Genomic DNA, 15,429 nt, shown 5'->3' with positions numbered 1-15,429 from the left:
ATTGAATAATGCTTGTTGGGTTAGGGGATTGATACATTTTTAACTATCACTGTTTGACAATGCAAGCTCTAATGACGCGACATTAGCTTGCATGAAAGAAAGAATGGAACAATGGGGCAGTGATATACCGAAGGGAAAACATATCCACGTGAGATATATTGTACCATATCATTAATTTGGCGTTGAGGTCGAGTTCTTGATTCTTTTAGCCCTAAAATGGTCCAAGCTCTCTTATATGGACCCAAGATTGAATCTGAAAAATCCCATAATACTTTAAATTATGAAGAATAGATACTTGAAAATGAAGAACTTGTTGAAGGTATGTATTGTATCAAATTTTAACATTTAATTTTTTGTAAACTTTAATTCACAACTTAATCATGTTCTTTTATTTTATTTTTTTAGAGTTGAATAAGATGACGAAGGATCTAAGCATTCTTCATCTATGTAGGAATCCTTTATAACATGAGAAATATGGAATATTTCATTGATGAGTTCTTCTTGATGGTTTCTGACAAATTCATCAACTACCAAAATGTTATATCAGATCTTGAATCTGATAATTAACTTTGAGTCATGAACACTGAGATGTAACCATGTCTTATGATCGAGCATGGGCTTGATTAATCTTCCTCCCTATAGCAAGGCTAGAAGGAGTAAGTAATTTTTTTAGAAAGAATACATTACATGTCATCTATTCACATTTAGTAAGACTTGTTAAAGGATTTAATCATACTCATGTCAATGATATGATCAAATCTTTTCTCAATTAGCTATGATTAGATCAATAAGGATATTATTTACCATAACTACATATTCCTAATATGAGATATGGCTAATAGATTTCAAGAAAAAACGCTTTAATAGACACCTATTTGGAGATGTCTATATAGCTTAGCCTGTAGGTTTTCTTAATCTAAGTTATCCTAACAAAATGTGTATGCCTTAAGATCCATTTGTGGATATAAAGAAAACATATCAAGGTTGGAATCGGCATTTTAATATGAAAATACAAGGTATACTTTTAGATCAAAATGAAGATAACAACTATGTTTACTAAAAACTAGTGGGAGCGATAGTGATATTCATATTCTTGTATGAACAAGACATACTTAATCATGAGAAACTACATTCTGAATATGCAAGACCCTTTCTCCTTGACTCAGAAAGTGTTTCTAAGATGAAAGACTTAATAAAGACAAGATACATTCTGACTATGCAAAGCTCTTTCTCCTTGATTCGGAAGGTGTTTCTAAGATGAAAGACTTTAGAAAGACAAGATACATTCTTGGAATGTAAAATCGATATGGAAAGATATAGATGAATGTTAAAGTTTTAAATCTTCATGCATATATTGACAATACCTTGAAAGAGATCAAGATACATGATTCCTTTGGAGGACCCTTGGTATTACCACATGGCACCATTTTGAGCCTGTCTCAAAAGATCAACACATAGGTTTGAGCTAGATAAAATGATTATATTATATTTGCTTGATAAATGAATTGATCATTTATGTCATATTATGAACAAAACCAGGTATATGATTATGCTATGAACATATCATAAGATACCAATTGAATACAAGGAAATTCATTAACTGGATATAGGGACATTCTAAGAGAATTTATATGAGATAATCAGTTTAGAAGAAGATCTTTATGTAGAGATCTACACAACATGCTAAATTCAAAACAGATAGATATAATTATGAATTATAATTAGATTATGACTTCATTAATGATTGAAGAGTAAGTTTCATTGGAATGAGGTCTAAGCAAAACATAACTTTACAATCTACTACAAAATCAGAATACACTGTTACTTCAGAAGTTGTAATCAAATATGATTGGATAAACAAGATCATTGAAAAACTAGGTTGAGTCCTTCCATTAAAGGATAACCTAGAAATATTTTGTAACTTCAAGAGTATACTTAATCAAGCTAAGAGAATCTAAATCATATCATAACACCAATCATATTTTCCAAGATATTTAACTATACTTAGGCTAAATTCAAATATGGAGATGATAGTATTCACAAAATTCACACAAATTAAATTTATTCAGACCCATTAATAAAGATCTCCATTTAAGCTAAGTATGAATGGTCACACTTCAGCTATATGACTTCATGATTCTAGAAATGGGATTTTGATTTGGATTTAGTATTTGGATATTGGAACATTAAGACAACAACTATTATATTTTGATTGTAACGTCCCAAAATTTAAGACCAAAAATTTCATTTTTATAATAATAAAACCATAATCCAAAACGTGTTCATAAAACCATAATGAAATCAAAGTATGTCAATAATCATCCAAATACATCGGAGTCAAATAAAAGGCGAAACAATACGGTGTGTGCGATGTGATCATCCCGAGCTCTTCCCCTTTGATCCAGAAGTATCTGAAATATAAACTGAAAACCATAAGCACGAAGCTTAGTGAGTTCCCCAAAATACCTTATACCATACATATCAAACATACAATGGGCCATGCCCAACAACCTCGGGCCTTGCCCGGTATCGACCCCAGCGTGGAACAGATCTGTCAATAACATGATATGGGCCCCACCTCATCACATTCATCAGGCCCCGCCTGGCATCGGGCCCCGCCCGGTATTCATACAGACACATAAAACACATGCAAGACTCACTAAGACAAATAGCATACAGTACACACATCAGACCGAGCCTGGCATCGGACCCCGCCCGGTATACATATCACATACTACACATGCAAGAGTCACACAGACAACTAGCATCCTAATCATAATAAATCATGGGTCAGCATTGGTGACTTCGACCAGCTAAACACTGGGAGTAGACTCACCTCAAACTGCTGAAAATCAGATAAATGCTCGGACTACTGATCTGGAAAGTCCCCACACTAAATAATCAATAAAAAACCAATTAATAATTAGGACATAACCATAAATAGGAATCTATTTCATTTGACCAACTCCTAGCGTAAAAGACCATTTTTCCCCTTCCTTACTTGGCCCAATAACCGAGGCCCCATCCAATGGCTCCAAAAGCCCAATATGGCCCAAAATCCTAAATGATGACCAAAACCCATAATGGGCCCAAATCCAGGGAGGCCCAAAGCCTAACAATGGCCCAAAGTCAGAAGGTTAGTGGCCTAACAAGGCCCACAACTCCCAATAGCCTAAAAACGACCCAAACCGCAAAGCCCATGGATCAGGCCTGGTACACCATGTACTAGGTCACGTACATGGATCATGGACTCAACAGCGTACGCTTGCGTACGCCCAGCGTACGCTCCATTAAGTGCTTAGTTCTTGCAACCAAACGTCCAAACTTCAGATCTAAGCCTTGTGGAACGTCTTAATCCATAAAGTCATGAACTTAGAGTCTTTGCATGGCTCAAAAGAACCCAAACCTTACTTTTAGCATTCTACTTTCACCAAATGGACCTAAACACATGCATGGTTGATCCACAACCATTAAGATGCTAACTTTATGGGCTAGGGACCTCAGAAACATCAAGAGAAGCAACTCCTAACTTCTAGAGTGGAAGAAAACCACTAAATCTCATCATATGACCAAAAAAGGACCAAAACCTCATAAAGACTAGATCTAAGCATACAAGGAGTAAGTTCCAAGATTTATACCTCAATAAAGCTGGAAATGGTGTGTGAAGTCTGGATCTACGAGCTCTCATTTGATCAAGGCTCCTTCTTCCAAGCTCTTCTTCCTCAAATCTCACCAACACACACTAAAAACACATACAAGAGTGTCAAATCTCTGTAAGAGGAACTAGGGTTTCGAAATGGGACTCAAAAGGTTATGGAGGCTGAGAAATGAGAGGATCATGGGTCATAATGTTGTTTAAATAGGGTCCAAACCCTAAATTTTAGGGTTTTTCCCCTGCATGCGTACGCCCCGCATACGAGAGGTACTCTCCGCATACTCCCAGGATTTTTGAAATTCGCAAAACTGCCCCCTAGGGACCAAATCTGTAAAATATTTACATACTAAGGGTCAAAAATGAAAGTACCTTGAATCGGGTGTTACATTGATATATTGGGATATGATCATCACATCAATACCTGTTGTGTTCTATATTAACATGTTTAATCCATTATTAATATTATTATTCTAAAAGTTCATAGTCGGTCATAATTATGGGAGCAATTATGAAGTAAAACTAACATGAATTGGATTGGTTGACTTCCACAAGATGAAATTAGGCAAGGTTTTGTAACCAAGATTCATAAGTACTTGTCAGAGAACTAGTATTGGACATGACTCGTACGAAGATCACCTCATGGATTGCTATCATGAGTGATACTTGATTAAGGTACTATCTTTGTATCCATAATACCTAAGATATATAATGAGACTTAAGTATAGGTATTGTTGTGATTTGATGTGGTCAAATGCTTATCTTTAACCGGACAGTTCTAAAGGCCATTGTCAGGTGTGATGTGAACAACGAAAGAGGATTATGTAGTCAAGATGGGATTTGTTCCTCTTATGTGTTGAGAGTTAGACATCTAACGCGTGTTACCCAAAGTTGAACACCAAATGAGATTGATTGAGATCCAAGTCTCGTGTTCAACAGGATGTCTGTAACAAAGGGATAACAGATAAACTTATCTTATACATCACTTGAGACTTTGAGATTTTAGGAATTGGATGTTAATAGAATGGAACCAAGTTATATATTGTTGGGGGAATTGAAATATTACCAGACGTTCACCAATGTCTATATCAATCTAGAATGAGTCTTGTGCAATTCGGAGATTGAAAGATCTATATGCCCAAGAGTCATTATAGAATGATGTAGACAGATAATATATGATCCTAAAGGGTCACACTAACAACAACTTGATGCAAATATATTATTTATAAGAATTTGATCCTTGATAAATAAATATAACTCTTGTAATTAATTGGAAATTATTTATTTCATAGAAATATTAATTTTCAATATTAAGTATCAAAATAAATCATAAGGAATGATTTTTATAAGTCGTGTGTGTGTGTATATATATATATATATATATATATATATATATATAAGGGTTCTATTATATATAAACCAAATACACATGATTTATAAATAAAGGAAAGATTCATATAGTTGTGTACATTCTTGTTTATATATATATATATATATATATATATATATATATATATATATATATATATATATATATATATATATATATATATAGGGTTAATGTCATAAAAACCCTCAAGTTTTCAGGGTTTTGTCGGTTTTGTCCAAAGTTGAATTTTATGTCCGTTTTTACCCTAACATTTTCGAAAAAATGTTCGATTTTACCCTTTTACTGGTGATAACAGGTTTTCCAGGTTAACATTATATTAAATTCGCAAAAAAACCCTTAGGTTTACCGTTTTTTGCATTTTTACCCTTAAGTTTATAATTTTTTTACACTTTTACCCTAAGTAATTTTTTTCATAATATACGTATTCATGCAGAAAAATCGTATTTATATACGAAAAAATATTTAATAAATATTGTATTTATATTTTTTTTAATGTTATATATATATATATATATATATATATATATATATATATATATATATATATATATATATATATATATATATATATATATATATATATATTTGTTTTTGCAAGGTTATACCCTTTAAAAATATAAATAATATTTTTAGAATTATGAATACATGTTTTATAGATATAGTTTTTAGAAGTATAAATACATATTTTTACATTTTTATATATTAATATGTATCTATACTTCTAAAAATATATTTATACTTTAAAAAAAACATATATCAAAATACATATTTACACTTCTAAAAATATATGTATATACTTATATAAACATATTTATGATTGAACAAGTTTTTTATTGATATGTATATTTTTTAAATACATAAAAATACGTATTTGTAGTTCTAAAAACATATTAATTTGTGTTTTTTTACATCTTAAATGGTTTATCCAAGAAAAAAACTCACACACACACACACACACACACACACACATATATATATATATATATATATATATATATATATATATATATATATATAAAGAAATAACATTAAAAAATGTAAATACAATATTTAATTAAAACTTTTTCGTATATAAATATGATTTTTCTGCATGAATACGTATAATATGAAAAAAAAAATACATAGGGTAAAAGTGTAAAAAAAATTATAAACTTAAGGGTAAAAACGTAAAAAAAACTGTAAACTTAAGGGTTTTTTGCGAAGTTAATATAATGGTAACCTGTTATCATCGGTAAAAGGGTAAAACCGAACATTTTTTGGAAAATATTAGGGTAAAAACGGACATAATATTCAACTTTGGGCAAAACCGACAAAACCTTAAAAACTTGAGGGTTTTTATGACATTAGCCCATATATATATATATATATATATATATATATATATATATATATATATATATATATATATATATATTAGAGTTTTGTTATATATATTCAATGAACATCACTTATAAATAAAAGAATGATGGAAAGCCTTTCTTTTTCCCCAATTTGAAAGACAAAAACATGGTCAAGGATAAGGAATGGTTTCTTTGTACTTGGATACTTATTATATTAAGAGGAACATGTTTTGGAAGCATGATTTCTTCTCAATGATTAAGTATGATAAAGAAAGGATATTACATGGGAGATATACATGACTTGGAAGGGTTTTAAACTATTTATTCTCCATGATATTTGGTTGCAACATTGCTTCTCTTTCTCCACATAAAAGTCGTGGGTTTACATGCTTTGGAAGAGATAAAAGATTTACTAATTTAATCATAAAGCCATACCACCTTTTTGTAGCCTTTTTGTTAACTGGTGAGATGGTGTCAAAAGGCAAATAATCAATGGATAATGTGTCTTCTTGAAAGTGTTTAAGATACCATTTTCTTTTCATTCTTTTACTAGTGAAATTCCGAATTTCTCTATCCCTTTCTCTACTATTTCTTTCATTCTTAAAGTGTTAATCATTTGCATGAAAGAAGGTTGATATTTTACTTGCATATCTCTTTAAGTTAATACTTGGGTTATTAACTTATATCTTAAGAGATTTTTTCATTACAAGAAGAAGACTAGCATCTTATCAAGTTGAAGTATTATTGGTGTTTCTAACTAAGGTTGGAGTTCTACTCTACATTCTTCATAAACTTCCAACCTCCCAAGAGAAACTAAAGTCTCCAAAGGTTGTATTCTTTTCTTCCTATGGTTGTATTAATCTTTTCATGTTTGCAAAATGATATTTGGTGGGTTAAAATTGTTTTAGTTTATTCAAACATAAAATTGTTTTTGTTGCTAAACTCATAGTTCTGACTATTTATTTTAAAATATTTTTGAATAAAACCCAACAATCTGTTTGTTGAATGTTGTTTTGTGTCTATCCAGGATTTTATGTCCATTGATGAGTTTTTAATTTATAGTTTTTTATAGAAATTTGTTGTTCTTGAACTAATGAATCTTAAGATGGGGCCATCAATTTTATGTTCAATTACTTTTATGCTCTCTCGATTATGTCCAATATATTTTTAATTTTATTATCCAGCTCAATTTGATGTCTAGTGTTTATATATATTCTTTGAAATGTAGTTATCTCCTAGAAATTGAATTATAAAACCAATCCTATTAATTTGGTTGGTTCGGATCTGATTTATTTTAACTTGAACTATTTAGATCAACATATTAAATACTAAAATCCTTTTGGATTTACTTGATCGGATCCAAATGATCCATCCAAACAATACGCATTAATGCATACATATAAGAAGGTTATAACAACAAAATCATGATCTAATCATGACCTCCAAGAACACATGGGATGGTTGGGAGTATCACAACCCCACCCCCATCACTAACAAGGTGGAGATCAACCGTACTTTGCCACCAACATCATGGAAATGGTATATAGACTTCTAATCATGAACTTTAAATAGATATTGATGTGATTTTAAATCTAGTTTTAAATTTATAATAAGAAATACCACAACTAGACAAGTGCACCTAATCACATAGAAGTATAGTTAGGGTAAGAGACCGGTTTGTCGAACACTTTAGGAACATGAATGATTCAGTAAAGGATACTTAATTAGTGGTCAATCAGAATTAATAAAACTGTGTTGGGGGGGTGGGTTAGGCTATAAAACGCAAATTAAGAAAAACAAAATTTAGCAACAAAACTAACTAGAGAACAAGATTTCTGAAAAAAAAAAGTACTTCCATTTAGACTTGATTCTCCGTAACATTATGGTTGATTCATACAAAATGCAACAGATATTGGTAATTATTCATTGATTCCTAAGTTGATTAGATCCATTGGTCTGTTCACTAATCCTAATGATACAAGGACTATAATCATAATGGTCCTATAAACTAATCATCCCTAAATAAGTCTTTATTTTCTCATGTAGGACTTAATTTGGTAATTAATCTCAATGGTCATGATAATTTATTTATGCATATAGTGGTCATCTAATGCAAATCGTATACAGTAAATCACATACTTTTATCCACTCATCTTCTTAATCGCCTTCCAACCGCGCATAGGCAATATCAATATACCTTGCAGACGGGTAGTAAATACTTGATGACACCCATGGAACATCTCTCGAATCCATATCTAACAAAATTTATAAGTAAATTACTTTCAAATAAAAAACTAAAACTTTGTTTATATTATTTAAATCATACCTTGAATGGAAAAAGAAAACGAGAGACATGTACTTAAATGGTTGGGTGGATTCGTTATTCTGATGACGATTTGCATGCTTATGTATTTTTTAAAAATATTTGTGCATCTCAACAGAAGTGTTTGGCCACAAGGAAAAAAAAATCCCCCATGCATATCTGTTATACAAAGAATTAAATTCTCGACCACTGAAAAATCTCGTTAAAACAATTCAATTCAAATCACCAACTGTCAGAGAGTTATATGTTTGCTCTGGGAAGCATCATCGCACGAACATTGATTCAACATTGGTCATTTCCTTATTTTTGGATCTGCCAAATTTGAATCTGGTTAGTAAGCAAAAAATTTAACATTCACATTACCCCGTAAACAGTGAGTGGGTCTCCTTCGCCTTAGGTACGTCTACCCAACATCCAAACGCAGTGGACACAAATAACTCGAGTTATCTTCCTATTGTTAAACAGTTTATAGTCTGTCTAACATTACACGTATTGACATTTGCATTCATCTGACCGCTAAATGTGTGCACATGCTACATTAAAGATAACAAATAAAATGTTAAAAACAAATAAAAAATAAGTTATTAATCATTTTCTAAAACAGATTTGAGTTTCTTGCAGATCCTAGCTGCGAAATCTTACCTTTTTCTAAGAAAATATTAGATTATATGTGTTTTTTCCGGATAGATATGGAAAAAAAATCAGATTTTCAGGTAGAAAAACGTTAACACGTACTGTTTCAGGTAGAACGACGTCGTTTTGTGTCATTTTCTTTGCAAACATTTGTGTAGCCTATATGAGTTTTTGAGGGAGAATTATTTATGGTTTGCGAAAATCGAAAGTAAAAAATGTGAAAATATTTTTTTTTAACCTTATATAAAGGGTCCATAATAGACCCGTAATCTCGTCTCATTGTATGATTTTTGAAGTCCATTAAGACTTTTCCGCAGCCCATATATCCATTTTCGCACATGAGGCTATAATATATTATGACATGTTTTGTAGCAAAAAATAATATTTTTTTTGCATGCCTTATCTGCAAAAAAAAATATAGCTATTTTGGTATAATGCCTAATTTTTTATTAAATCTTGAAAAACAATGAATAAAAGTAGACTTATTTGTCTTTTTCTCCTATATTATGTAATAATAGAGGTTTTGCACATGTTAAAAAGATAACCCCATCAAATGAAATTTAGCCTTCTATCTTTTGTTTCTCTTTTGGCTTTTCCTAAAAAATAACCCCTTTTAAAGCAAAAACAGAATTGAAATGGTACAACCATCTAATGATCCAAAGCCATAATTCTTCAAAATATCTTCCTCGATCTAGTACCTTTCTAGCTTGAATTACCAAAACACCCCTGTGGTTTATATGTTATTCCATCCTAGACCCTCCATATTCTATTGCTTTGAATCCCGCCATTAAGAACACTTACCAATACATTATTAAAAAAATCAATTTCTTTTATATATAACAAATAAACAAGGAAAAGAATAACACATACTTGTATACAAGATTACAAAATACTATAAATCATGCCAATATGTACACATAACTCATGTATATGGAAGATGGTATATCATTAACTTAATAATTAATTAATATATATATATATATATATATATATATATATATATATATATATATATATATTTTCAAGGCTCAAATGTGGGAACTTGATGCACAGGGGTTAAAAGCGGTTGATTTACAAGTCTATTAACAACCCCACGATAAGGATCCTCCTCTCTCTTTTTAATCAAATAAGTCATACTCTTTTCCACTTCAGACTTTATCTCCATATACAACTCTTTTGCATTTTCTCTATCTTTCAACATCTTTTCTTTTCCCTTTGTTGTTATAGGCTTCCCAAATAAATAGTAGAATCGACCAGGTACCTTTGGCACAAGGCCTGGAAGGAATAAGTCCTGATTACCAACTTCTCCATCCATTTCAGCCCTAGTTGACCAAAAAATTGTACATTTGACTTTAGATATCAAAAGGGTTTTAGGATTTTCTATTTGAAAGAATTGTAGAGAGGATCAAAGGAGAAGTGAATTTTACCTAACATTGATAGCCTCTTCATTTGATTTTTTTATGTAATTGTTTAGGATAGGGATTTTCATCATGTCATCATAGTCAAGAACCAACTAAAAAAAAAAAAAGTCAAAGTATTAGTGTTCGTTTATCTGACTTTCTCTATTAAGTTCTTTATGCATTAAGTGAAAAAGGAAGATATGTATATTTATAGGTTACCTCAGTGATGTCATCTTCTCCAACACTTCCAAATGGTATGATGGTAGCCCCGAACTTTGCTGCCATTCTTACAAATTCTGGTTCATCAGGCCAAAACAATTTGTATTCCTCACCCTGCCACAAGTCATTAAACATCATAAATGACTATTTTACCCCTTACATTCCAACAAACATATTTATAGACCTAAACCATCTGAATGATTTACCCTTGCATGGGTAAAGCAGCTGAATCGGTAAATGATGTCTTTGTATACATAATATTTGTTTCTTTTCTAGACTGAATAAACCATCTGAATGAAGACTAAATGACCATTTTACCCTTTCATGGGTAAAGCGGCTGAATAAGTAATGGTGTTTGTCTGGATAAAGTGTTGTATACATAATATTTGTATCTTATCTAGACCGAATAAACCATCTTAATGAGACCAAATGACCATTTTACCCTAACATTCGAACAAAAAGAATTTCTAGATGAAATAAACCATCTGAATGAGACCAAATGACCATTTTACCCTGGGATGGGTAAAGTAGATGAACGGGTAATAAAGAGTTTTGTACATAATGTTTGTTTCTTTTATAGACTGAAATCACCGAATAAAGAGACTAAATGACCATTTTACCCTTACATCCCAAAAAACAATTTTCTAGACCGAATAAACCATTTGAACGAGACGAAATGACCATTTTACCCTTTCATGCATAAAGCGGCCGAACCGGTAATGATGTTTGTCTGGATAAAGTGTTGTATAAACATTTGTTTCTTTTCTAGGCTGAAATCACTAAATAAACCATCTAAAGGAGACTAAATGACCATTTCACCCTTACACCCCAAAAAAACAAATTTCTAGACTGAATAGAATAAACCATCTGAATGAGATGAAATTACCATCTTACCCTTTCATAGGTAAAGCAACTGAACCGGTAATGATGTTTGTCTGGATAAAGTGTTGTATACATAATATGTGTTTCTTTTCTAGACCAAATAAACCATTGTAACTCTACCAAATGACCATTTTACCCTTACATTCCAACAAACAATTTTCACAATATTCATCAATTGAGAGGATTCATAAGGAAAAAAGGACAAACAAGTAAAGGCCATTCTGTCTGGATGAAGTAAAAAAGAAACAACCATGTATAACTAACTATCCAGATTAAGTGCTTAACCATTAAAAGGTCAACAAAAAGTCAACTAACCTTACGATGAAGAGCCTCACGTGCACCACCAGGGTAGAGCAATGCAAAAGATTTTGAGGAAAACAATTTGAAGAGATTGGTTGGTGTAACAGGTAAAGCACCAAATACTTTCATCAAATCAACATAAGAAAATTCCGGAAGCTCATTTGTAGAATTCATTTTAAAAAGCTCAGGGTGGGCCACACCACGAACCATAACTTTTTTTTCCCTTAAAAACTCTAAAATAATTGGAGCAAGTTCTAATCCCATCAGCATATGATAACCAACTAACAAAACAGGACCTTCATCTGGAATCCCACTTAGTCCTCTCACTATTCTTCCATCTTCTAAAGTTGAAAACATCACTGGACTTGTAGCAATTTGAAACCACCTGATTTTTTATATTATCATGCAATTAAAAACTTTGTCATACGTGTATAAATAATAAAAAGAAATATTACCCGTTTCCTGAAAGGGCACTTTTGTACTCTGACATGCTAGGGGGTATGAAGTCTTTTACAAAGTCATGTTTCCATGTTTTTCGGTATTTTAATCTTCCTTTGATTATTGTTAACAAATTAATCCCATCTTCCTGAAAGAACAAGAAAATTGGATTTGATTAGTTATATAAAAGAAAATAAAAAAAAAAGCTTAAAGGATAAAAGAAAATTATAAAATACCAGTAAAAGAGTGTGTCCGTTGTCCTTAAAGTAACATATTTTGCAGTTTTGCAACGTTTTTGAAAGCCTTTGAGCTTCATTGCTACTTGGAAGCATGTTATCTTTGCCACTAAAACACAAATACATAATTTATGCTTTTCATAATACAAATTTGGATGTATAAGTTTGTATTTTTTTTAAAAAATAAGAAAAAAAGGAAACTAACCTTGCAAGCACAAGAACTTCAGCTTTAACAGCATGTAGGCGAGAATTAGTGTATGCAGCAGCAGATTTAAGTAATTTCAACTTCCATAAAAGTGTTGATCTTGGAATAATATCAGACAACCCCTGGAATCAAATATAAAACGGATCAACATTACAAAAACTGTTTGGTGATTGTAAGGGTAAAATGGTCATTTAAATAATCCCTACCGAAAGGCGAGGAAGCAAAGCAGTAAGATTGTCAGCTACTTTCCCAACATTTGGAGTAAGTGAGGTTTCAGCAGTCACCATTGCCATCTTTAAAGGATCACCTGATAGGATAACAAGATTTAACAATGTTATATATCTATTAATTAACCATAGTTAGAAGTATATTAAGTATTAAGTATAAGTATTATTAACCATAGCATCTAAAAGAAACAGATGATGTATGATGTATGATGTATGATGTATGATGTATGATGTACATACCCATAACAAAGCTAAGAAGATAAGGGATTGTGACATGAAGTGTATCAGGCATGACCTCTAAAGCAGGAAACAAAGGCTGCAGTTGTGACCTGTCAAATGAAGTTGCTGAAATAGATAATTTAAATAAGTTGTTATTAAAAAAAATTATGGATGATAGTTAATTTTTTTTAGAAAAACTGACCTGGATTTGAGAGTATAACTACAAGATCTATAGCTGGATTACGTGCAGCAACTGCAAGAGCTAAACAGCCTCCAAAAGAATCTCCAACAAGATATATTGGCCTATTTGGAAATAAAGCATGCTCAAACTTCAAGGTTTCCTCCACAAATGTCACCAAATCTTCATATACAAAGTAAAAATGATATAATTTATGAAGCATTTAAATGTAGGGAGGTGAATAAGTTATTTGATTAACATAAGACCTTCAAATGGTGTTCGATCTTCAACTGGGATGTGTAAGCATCGAACTTCAAACACCCTGTAATAATATTATAAGAATAGATCTTTATAATAAGGTGAAATATGTCTTGAATGATAATTAGCAAAAGATTTCACTCACTTTTTAAGAGATTTGTGGTGCAAAATGAGACCTAAACCAAGCCCATCCATCCCTACATAAATCAACAAGTTCAAACAGATTAATCAAAAACCACTTTTAAGAAAAACAACCAAATTAGATACTCATTTTGCTATTTAGTAATCATTTTTCTTGAAAGTAATGTTTAATTACCTGGCAAAAAGAGAAGAACAGGTGAATTGGGTAAAGGAGTTTCATTCCCATCTGCAACAACAGGGCAAAACCATCTGGGAGGTCCACCATCGGGTTTAATGATGTCTTTGGCTAAATCAAGGTAATCTTTCACACTCTGAGTTCCATATCCATCATCCCACAAAGGTTCAAGCTTTTCTTCTTTCCATCTACTCTTGTCATCTATGATAACATTTGAACCAATAAACTCCCTCCTTTCAACATCATTCAGAGACACAACTCTCTGATTTAAAGAAACTCCATTTACTTTAACTGAATCTGCAGACTCCACAAGAGATGAATCTGCTGCTGTTTGTGTGCACTTAACTGAAACTCGAGAGAATTGATTCTTATAACCAGATTTCAAAGCAAAACATGGTGACAAATTCACAATTGAAGGTGTCGCTTCTACAAACATGGCTCCGAACCAGATTCAAATTCGGTTTCGTGTATCGGAATTAGCTAGAAGTATAACCACTTGCAGTTTGCATTAAAGATTGAGGGTTGTAGCTTCAACAAGAATGGTTCGAAAGTCGAAATCAGTTTCCAGTTTTGAGTTTGTCTTGTATCACAGTACAACAATTTGAAGTTTGTATCATGTGAATGGTGGAAACCCCATACCAGGACAACGAAAAGAAACGTGAGGTTTTTTTAACTAAAATAGAAAATAGAAGGTGAGTGGGTCTACGAGTACCAAACAGAAAGCTTTCACATAAATGGGTAGAGATAGAATCTTAGAAAGGGGATGATGCGCAAGTGAGCGGAGGAATGGTGTTTTCGTTCATTAACAGTGTTCTAATGCAGTTAAAACTGGCGTACCTAAGTGAATGATTGATTGATTTGGACAGATGAGTGAAATGATGTGGGTGATTTCTGACCATTGCTTCAGCAGAATAAAAAATTCGGGTTATCCGACCACGAAAACGATTAACCACCTCTGAGATTTGATTGTTGTCCATGCGCCACGAAACGATACGCATAAACGCATGCATATGAGAAGGTTACAGTAACAAAATCATGATCTAATCGCAACCTCGAAGAACACAATGGACGGTTGGGAGTATCGCAACCCCACCCCGCCACCAACAAGGTGGAGGACAACCTTGCTCCGCCGCCAACAACGAGGAGCGGTAACAGGGTAAACTAAAAAACTTAATAAATATTAATTAAGTAAATAATTTAAAGATTTATAAAT

General features: G+C 32.0%; 1 protein-coding gene across 1 annotated transcript; it reads right to left on the bottom strand.

Moving 5' to 3' along the window:
- Positions 1-10,146: 10,146 nt before the first annotated feature.
- On the bottom strand, positions 10,147-15,207 carry LOC145159847 (phytyl ester synthase 1, chloroplastic-like). Its single transcript, XM_079078892.1, has 13 exons — positions 14,217-15,207; positions 14,046-14,097; positions 13,909-13,964; positions 13,667-13,825; positions 13,486-13,590; positions 13,225-13,325; positions 13,019-13,140; positions 12,814-12,922; positions 12,595-12,725; positions 12,155-12,524; positions 10,958-11,071; positions 10,766-10,851; positions 10,147-10,660 (listed from the first exon to the last, which is right to left on the bottom strand). The coding sequence occupies exons 1-13, from the start codon at positions 14,650-14,652 to the stop codon at positions 10,360-10,362; spliced, it is 2,142 nt and encodes a 713-aa protein (XP_078935018.1). The 5' UTR covers positions 14,653-15,207; the 3' UTR covers positions 10,147-10,359.
- Between the last annotated feature and the right edge of the window lie 222 nt (positions 15,208-15,429).

Source organism: Lactuca virosa, chromosome 2 (assembly GCF_052849685.1).
Source record: "Lactuca virosa cultivar CGN04683 chromosome 2, Lactuca_virosa_CGN04683_v6, whole genome shotgun sequence".
Taxonomy (NCBI): domain Eukaryota; kingdom Viridiplantae; phylum Streptophyta; class Magnoliopsida; order Asterales; family Asteraceae; genus Lactuca; species Lactuca virosa.
The sequence above is the reverse complement of the archived record's forward strand: the minus strand, read 5'-3'. Positions and strand labels throughout refer to the sequence as shown.

What these genes read in the sequence shown, in the direction of transcription:
- LOC145159847 (XM_079078892.1), bottom strand. Translation starts at nt 14,652, where the DNA reads ATGTTTGTAGAAGCGACACCTTCAATTGTGAATTTGTCACCATGTTTT. An exon ending in CTTTGCTTCCTCGCCTTTCG is followed by an intron (nt 13,141 to 13,224) that starts GTAGGGATTATT and finishes ATTTGATTCCAG; the next exon opens with GGGTTGTCTGATATTATTCC. An exon ending in GAAGAGGCTATCAATGTTAG is followed by an intron (nt 10,661 to 10,765) that starts GTAAAATTCACT and finishes TTGGTCAACTAG; the next exon opens with GGCTGAAATGGATGGAGAAG.